Source organism: Artemia sp. Qi Xiang Cuo, chromosome 17 (genome assembly GCF_049724085.1).
Source record: "Artemia sp. Qi Xiang Cuo chromosome 17, ASM4972408v1, whole genome shotgun sequence".
In the NCBI taxonomy this organism is placed as follows: Eukaryota; Metazoa; Arthropoda; class Branchiopoda; order Anostraca; family Artemiidae; genus Artemia; species Artemia sp. Qi Xiang Cuo.
In genome coordinates this window covers 23,183,388-23,191,925 of record NC_142810.1, presented here as the reverse complement: position 1 = coordinate 23,191,925, position 8,538 = coordinate 23,183,388, and the positions used below count along the sequence as shown (strand labels likewise).

Genomic DNA, 8,538 nt, shown 5'->3' with positions numbered 1-8,538 from the left:
TATCCTCATTAAGGACATTCAGAGCAGAGTTACGCAAATGTAATACCATTTTTGCAAATTGAGTTAGTTTTATGCGAACGATAAAAGTTTTGTCAAATCGAGATAGCTTTACGCAAATGAAATACCATTGATACCGCTAATAATATATGCGATACTGAACGAGTTATCAGATAGCTATAACTTACAGGTTATTAACACGTTTGACCAGTTTTGATTGGAATTTGTATTTTTTGCTAGAAGAAAGATCATTGATACATGTTTTTTTGTTTTTTTTAAACTGGTATTTTTTCAAGGAAGCCCATAACACTTTGCAGAAACCCGTCTGCTAAGGCAAGTACCGTTCATAGTAATAGGTGACTGACCCTGGTAAGTCAATGAACCGGTTAAACTACACACATATCCATGTGTAATTCAATGTGGGATCAGTGGTACTAGATGCCTTACTACTCATATACTAGCAATTTTTATGCAAGTATGTTTTTTCGGTACACAGTTTCACCCTCCTACCTCTTACAGAATATATTTTTTGTTTGTTTTTTTTTTGTTTTTTTGTTTGTTTGTTGTTTTTTTTTTTTTTATTTTTTTTTAGTAACACACTCTCGCAAGCGACACTTTTGGTAAGCTAACGATTGATTTTATCTCTGATTTTTTTTTAAATTAATTCTTATTACTAAAAAAAATATTAATCTAAGAAAAAAGAAAACTAAGGACCAGTCGGGTTCAACGTTCATTGTTTGCCAATTAAAGTCAAAAACACTTTCCTTGAGTAAAAGAAGCGTTTGATAATGTTGGGCCTAATCAAACAGCTCATGGTAACGAACTGTTTAACTATATAAAAAATATAGTTTTGATAACAATAGATATACCAAAGGAATCAAGTTTTTTGTTTTGATTCAAAATACATAAAGTTCATTAGCTTTAGATTTACCCGTCGAAAGTAACGAGCCTGAGAAAATTTGCCCAATTTTTGAAAAAGGGAGAAAACACCCCCAACGCGTCGAGCAATCTTCATAAATATCATGCTGTCAGATTCAGCATACCAGGGAATCCTACTGGAGAGGTTTCAACAGGAACGGATTTAAGTTTTGATGAGCCATGTGTGATGAGTTATGAGCCAAAAGCAATGCAAGAGAGAGGTGATACTGAGCCCTCTGCTGCCATTCTTGGAAGTATAAGTGGCCACGGGATTCCTGTGTTGTTCTAATTTCACTTTTCTGTGAATAGACAGCGCAGCAGCAAAGTGCACTTGGCACTTTGAAGATAAATCACATCAGTCCAGTCTTCTTCACGAACAAAATCGCTCAGTATTTTTTTTTACGCCCCTCAGTACTGTGCACGCCCTTAGGTCCAAGCCTACTGGGTGGGTGTGTAAATCATGGCCTGGGTTTCAAGCTCCTACATGCACAAATATGGAATTTTGCATTTCTTTTTTCCAAAAGAAAGATCACGGATGCGTGTTTATTTATTTATTTTCTTTTTCCCAGGGGTGATCGTATCGAACAAGTTATACTAGAAGATCTGGAGAGGGCTCATTTGACTGGAAATGAAAAGGTCTAGTGCCCTATTTAAATGACCGAGAAGATTGGAGGGAAGCTAGCCCCTTCCCCATTACCCCTTTTCCCCAAAATGGTCCGATCAACATTTTGAGTAAGCCATTTTGTTCAGCACAGCTCAAGGATCCAATAACTATGCCTTTAGAGATAACATAACCCCCCGCAGCCCCCGAGAAAAGGGCTGTAAGCTACGAAATGTACCCATTGTTCACGTATAGCAGACCTATTTGTTATTAGGAAGAATATAGACATTTTTTCTTGGAGGGGGGGATTTTCTGCTTGGGGGAATTTTCAATGGTGAAAACTTTCCATGAAGAGGGAAGTTTCCGGGGATGAGCTTTCCTGGGGAAGTTTTACACTGCAAAATTTGCCAGAATTTCTATACAAAATTCTTTTTTTTGGTCTGGCTTTGTATTTGTCAACTAAATTTAATATGTGGTGATATTCAAGAGAAATTTTCAGCGGGGTTGGAATTGTCTGAAGATTTTTTTCATAAGGGCGTGAGAGAAATTTCCAGGGGAAAAATTCTTCATGTGAAAATTTTCCGCGGGAGGAACTTTCCACTGGATGTGAGGGGGATTTCCAGAAAAAAAATTCCACGGAGGAAGGATTCTTTATATGTTTTGGAAAACTATAAGAAACTTAAGTCTTTTTCAAAAAATAGTATGCTCAGGACAATTTTAAGGACGGGATTGTCCGCAAGAATTTTTCCTGGGTGATTTACAGCAAGCATAGCCGGGCGGAATTTCCGGGGTTAGGTTGGGGGTAAGTGGTAGGATCTTTGCTTTGAGGAATTTCCTATGGGAAAGGCAATTTTTCATTTAAGGGGGCTAGATTTCCTGGCATTATTTGAAAAACGATCAATCAATCAATCAATCAAATTTGTTAATACTAAAAACAAAACAATTACAAACGTAAAGTTTATACACGCCCAAGAAGTACAGCTTGTAAAGGGACAAAAAAAAACAAAATAACACAATATTCTAAACCAAAAAAAAAAAAAAAAAAAAAAAACAAAAAAAACTGGATCAAGAGACATTTATGAAAATAGGAGAATTAACAGGAAATTTCAAAAATAACTGAAAAAAAACTATATAAACGAAGAAAAGAGATTGAAAATTAGGATTAAATATTATAAAAAAAAATCAGAAAAATATATTGAATGAAAAAAAGACATAAATTTGGATGGAATGCCAAAAAAAAGAAAAAAAGGGGGGGGGGGAATACTATACTGAAAAGACCCGGTGAGAAACTGCCTTTGAAGAAAGAGATAGAGGGACGTCTGGAGCGATGGAGTTCCATAGTAAAATAGATTGATAAACAGGAGACCTCTGACCTGCTGTTGATGATCGTTTAGGTAAAATGAATCTGCGATAAGAACTACGTAAAAAAGAAGAGTACCTACCTGAGCCTGACAGAAAGAAAAACTGTTGCAAAGATTGTGGAAGTGTACCTAGTAAAGCAGAATGGGCTAAATAAAGGTAAATTTTACTCACAATACGATCCAGCGGAGCTATTCCGGTATCATTATAAAGATCAGAGGAAGGGTAAAAAAAAGGTAGATGAAAAGTAGCCTTCACTGCCCTATTTTGGGCTCTTTGAAGTGAGCAGAGAAGAGATTTATTAGTACTACCCCAGGTAGAACAGCAATAAGAAAGGTAAGGAAAATAAAAGCATAATAAAGAGAAAGCATAACATCTGTGGGAAGACATGAGTTGACCCTGCGCAACATTGAAGATTGATGGAGGACAAAGGAGCGAGTGTGAGTTATATGTGGCTTGAAATGAAGAAAAAAGTCAAGATATGCACTCAGAAATTTTAATATAGGGGCTTGTAGTATAAAATCGATTCCATGCGCCAGGGGGGTTTATTCCATTGCGTCTCTCATACGGTAAGAAGTCCTGAATTATACTATAGCACTTTTTGGCTATTGAGACATAGCATTTGACCAGCACCAATCTTTTACTTTATAAAGAAGACCTTGAGCTATTTTTTTCACAGAATAATTGGTTTGAAGGATTTATCCCCCCCCTGAAACAAATTCCTGTGTACTTGCCTGGGCCCTGATATAGGGTTGAAAACGGGCAATAAACATTGTTTTTCAGAACCCGTTGAAACTTACGCCAGTAAGTTTCTGGGCTTGAAATGGCCCTAATGTACAAAGAAAGCATAGAGCAAAATTGACTTTCCATAAATTGGGCCCAAAAAAGAGCCATTTTTTTCTAAACAGCTTGAAACTGATACCCGTAACTGGCCCAAGGGGAATCTCATGTCCCCCAAAACTAGGTGGGAGGCACGAACCCCCCAAAAACTAGCCAAGCAGCTTTCTTTGATGGTTTGAAACTTATATATGAAAGTCCTTGGGCCAAGGGGCAAACAATTTGCAAAAACTATTTAAAAAAAAATACTGGTTCACCAGAAAATGGGGTCCGAGAGGGCTATAGTTTGTTCAATTTGCTCGAATTTTTCAAGGATTGTTGCCTGGGTTATTACAACCAAAAATATTGTTTGGAGGAGGGAGAGTGTTAGAAGGAACTGAAATGAGTCAAGTATAGCTGTAATTCTTCGAGCCAAGTGGAGCCTAATTTTGAAAAACACAGTTTGGGTGTATGGTCCCCCTTTAATTGGGCCTGAAAGCATCAACAAGATTCTGATGAAACCAAAACCTAAGTCTTTAAGTCATCAGGCCAAGAGAATACAGACATAACTGGGGGCAAAGGTAAATCGAAAGATGTTATGCGAGGGTACTGATAAAATTATATTCTACGGTCGGTCAAATAACTAGGGAAACAGAAGAACATCATGTGTTTACATGTTTTCAGAATGACATAACTAGAGTATTTTGGGAACAGCTTAAGGTATGCAGTCAAAACTTTCTGTGAGTTCTGAGGGAAGAGGGAGAAGTAAGTGTATGTTGCATTTTGACTCGGAGGAGATGGTAGAGCTAAATTAAAACACAATGTGTGCAATAAGACTTTGAAAATATGTCGGTAACGGCTGAGGAGGGGAATGGATCCGATAGAGTTTGAAAAGAAAGTCCGGGGGCAAGAGGACTTCAAATTCTGTGCTGGGAGGCGGAGAGATTTTCCCTTAGAAGGTTCGCGGTTGCTAGAGATTTTGACTAGTCATCGTGCGGAAACACTCTTGTTTATAAAATTGTTACCAATAATTTCCTGTTAAAAATTAACCTATTATAGAAGTTTTACATACTTTGATCAGTTGTTATTATACAAGTGCAGCGCATTATTATTTCTTTTGAAATTTTACAATTAAAACCCTCTAATTACAATTTACGTTTTAATTAGCTCATAATAGCAATTCGACAAAATGACTTTATTTTTATTAACGCAGTAGTAGTAAAAAGCTAAATTGTCATCCTGGATGGCAGCCAAACATGGGGCTGCACCATGCGTGGCCTGCGATCACGAACATCAACTGTTCTTCTATCTTCTTCTTCTCCCACTTTTAGCTCAGGAACATTAAATATAGGTCTGTGTAATGGGGTCAGTGCAGAATTAACAACCATTCCGATTGGCTCGAAGCCAAAGTTATTATCTTGAAGAGGCCAGTTAAGACTAAACAACTCTGACGTACGACCGTGTGGCACGTAGTGCATGTAATCACTTATAGGAAGCAAAGATTCGTAGCTGAGGTACTCTTCTGGATGGTAAGGCTGTTGCCGCTGCATCAAATCAAATGGTAGATCTCCAAAATATCCATTTGGTGCAGCATAGAGACCTACTTTTGGAAGTGGTTCCAAATTTGGGGCCTCATGATAACCTAGAAAAATGGTGAGAAATAGTTTTGTACATGCAATGTGTCGTATTATTTGTAGACTGTATACAATAACAATGGTATAATTTTATTTGTGCAACAGCCAGCAAGGGCCGAGAAAAAAAAACAAGACACCAATCAACAAGTGACATCACTTAATATCTAACACATATAAACATAGATGCGATCAACTCAAACGTAAAAAACTGACCTCAAAGGTTCAGCCCTAGTCTCTAGAATTTTGCCAGCTTTCAAATTTTCTCCAAAATCATTTTTTCCCTTTAATCAGATCCAATTATTATTATTAATAAAGAATTCCTCAAAATATTCTTTCCTTAAATCAACCAATTCTTTACACTCCCTTACAAAATGTGAAAATTTTTTCCCGCAACCCCCACAATAGTAGAGTAGTACCTTATATTTCCATGGAACTATGTTCCTTTCTGTGCTATTTGGGGAGATTACATTCCTTGGCACCTTTCCGGAGCATGTACTTATGGATTTGCTTGGTTTATGTTCCTTCCTATGCTATTTGGGGACACTATGTTCCTTCCAAAGCTATTTGGGGACACTATGTTCCTTCCAATCCTATTTGGGGACACTATGTTCCTTCCTATGGTATTCTAAGGGTTTATGTTCCTTCCTATGCTATTCTAAGGGTTTATGTTCCTTCCTATGCTATTTTAAGGGTTTATGTTCCTTCCTATGCTATTCTAAGGGTTTATATTCCTTCCAATGCTATTCTATGGGACCTCTACACGTGATTAAATACGTTTTGAAATTACATACTATGTGGGGACACTATGTTCCTTTTAATGCTATTAGCGGACATTATATGCCTTCTAATGCTATTTACGGGCACTATATTCCTTCCTATGCTATTCTAAGGGTTTATGTTCCTTCCTATGCTATTCTAAGGGTTTATGTTCCTTCCTATGCTATTCTAAGCGTTTATGTTTCTTCCACGTGCACATTGCAAAAAAGCGAGCAGTACAAATGGGGATTCCCTACTGGTTCTTGAAGTCTAGCTTGTTACACAAGTTTTCTTTAACTCCACATTTTCAACCAGACTGTTTTTTTAGAAAACACCCATTTTTTAGGACCAATCAGAGACAGCGGAGGTTACTCCATATACGATAACTCGACTGGTAATTCAATACAAATAAAAAGGAGTGATTTTCATTCGTCCTTGAGATTTTGTATCTAATGGCCATGCGTTACGATTAAATTTTCATAATGTTTTAACATACCATGGATAATAAATTAAATATTATTGACTTTGAAGCTATGGATATATCGATTTACAATGTGAGTACAGTTTACTAAATTTTCTTAATTTATTTCCAAATAAAATAATTTTACCACCCCAGCAGTAAATTCAAATTCAGGGGGCATAGCCCTCTCCCCAACAATACAAACTCTAAAATATGATGATTATAGTCAATAGAAAACGTAAAATACGCTCTTTTTTCCATTATGTAAACTCCATCACCCCCCACCCCTCTGTTTACAAGTTTAATTCATTACAAAATAGTTCTTTTGTTCAAAATGACCTTTTCCCATCGTGCATTTAAAATGTACTTTCCCCTCCGGTCTAAAACCATCTGTGTTTATATTTACAAAAAGGGGCGATTTTAGAATCAGACTTCACACGCGCGCCTTATCTAAATTATGAAAACAAAGGTTGGTATTTAGGAATGGAAATGATTAAGACGGGCTTTGTGTACTTCTAGACGCTTTGAAGAAAGAGAGATTGTATTTAGGCCAAATTAGACGAGATATTCTATTTTCAATTGTATTTGATGATAAAGAGGCTTTTAAAAAAAATATAAGGCGGGGGAGGGGGGGGGGGGGCAATGTATCAATTCTAACACCTTCGTTGTAAGGTAAAAAAAACAACTATTCCTTCGCATGAAAAGTAAGGGGGGATTCTTTGTGCAGACACGTATACCCTTTGACAAGAAAACTAATGTGTTCATTCCGACACGCAACACTGAAGTTTAGTGTTTGGTTAGCTTTTAATTATATCATATTTATGGCTATTTTTTAGATTTATATTTTAAATCATTGTGTTGGATTAGATGCAGCGGGGGGTACTAATTTTTTCTTCTGTAAAAAGGGGGAAGGTTTTTCCATACTAAATTTTGTCTTATTTTTAAGCAGGAGGATTCCTACAATTACTCTCCCCCTCAAAAGAGAGCTAAGGCTAATGGCGATACTCCAATGCAACAACTGGAGAATACGCGAATACAGTCTGGTCAAAAACCGAAAAGAGAATGGGCGGCTGCTCACAGGATGGTGAACCCCGCTGGCTCATCTGTACAAGCCAGTGACATTGCCACCACATCTATGCAAGAAACAGAGAGCACTCAACAGCAGTCTGAATTTGGAAATATGAGCATTTTTACTTTTACTTTCTACATGTTCGAAATATCAACCTATTTCTTTCAAATTTTTTTAGTCTTTTCTTTTCATAATTTTTCAGCACCGTAAAAGTGTGTGTATGTGTCAGAGATATTAAAATGTTATTTTCGCTATAATTTTAATCCTGAGGGAGTTCTGAGGATTAAGTTCTCAGGGAGGTATAAAAAATGGTACTTATTCAATATCCTGGTAAACATCTGACTTGAAATGCTTCAATGCTTGAAATGCTTTCTTAACTTTCGGGGGTGGGGGGGGGGGGGAGGTAAGTAGTTAGTTTAAATAATGCTAGGAGGGGTAAAATTAAGTTTTGACGATGGGATGAAAATGAACATGGTTTTTTTAACTTTACAAAATAGTTGTTATTTCAAATTGAAAATAAAGCCTTTTTTCTATGGGTTAATGAATTGGCCTTTTCACCATTTTTTCAACATTGTAAAAGTGTGAGAATGGGTGTGTTTGTGAGGGTGTGTGGGTGTGTGTGTGTGTGTCTGCGTGTGCGCTAGCGTGTGAGTGTGCGTGTGTGTGAGCGTGTGCGTGTGAGTGTGCGTGTGGTTGTGTGTGTGCGTGTGTGTGTGTGTGTGTGTGTGTGTGTGCGTGTGTGTGTGCGTGTGCGTGTGCGTGTGCGTGTGCGTGAGCGTGTGCGTGTGCGTGTGCGTGTGGGTGTGCGTGTGCGTGTGCGTGTGCGGGTGCGTGTGCGTGTGCGTGTGCGTGTGCGTGTGCGTGTGCGTGTGCGCGTGTGCGTGTGCGGGTGCGTGTTCGTGTGCGTGTGCGTGTGCGTGTGCGTGTG

General features: G+C 37.8%; 1 protein-coding gene across 1 annotated transcript in view; it reads right to left on the bottom strand.

Annotated features, from left to right (window-relative positions):
- Positions 1–4,871: 4,871 nt before the first annotated feature.
- LOC148942010 (uncharacterized) overlaps positions 4,872–8,538 on the bottom strand; it is a 115,391-nt gene continuing 111,724 nt past the window's right edge. Inside the window, exon 4 of the mRNA XM_089103204.1 lies at positions 4,872–5,333. Coding sequence (XP_088959330.1) covers positions 4,918–5,333 — 416 coding nt within the window. The 3' untranslated portion in view covers positions 4,872–4,917. The remainder of the gene's footprint in view (positions 5,334–8,538) is intronic.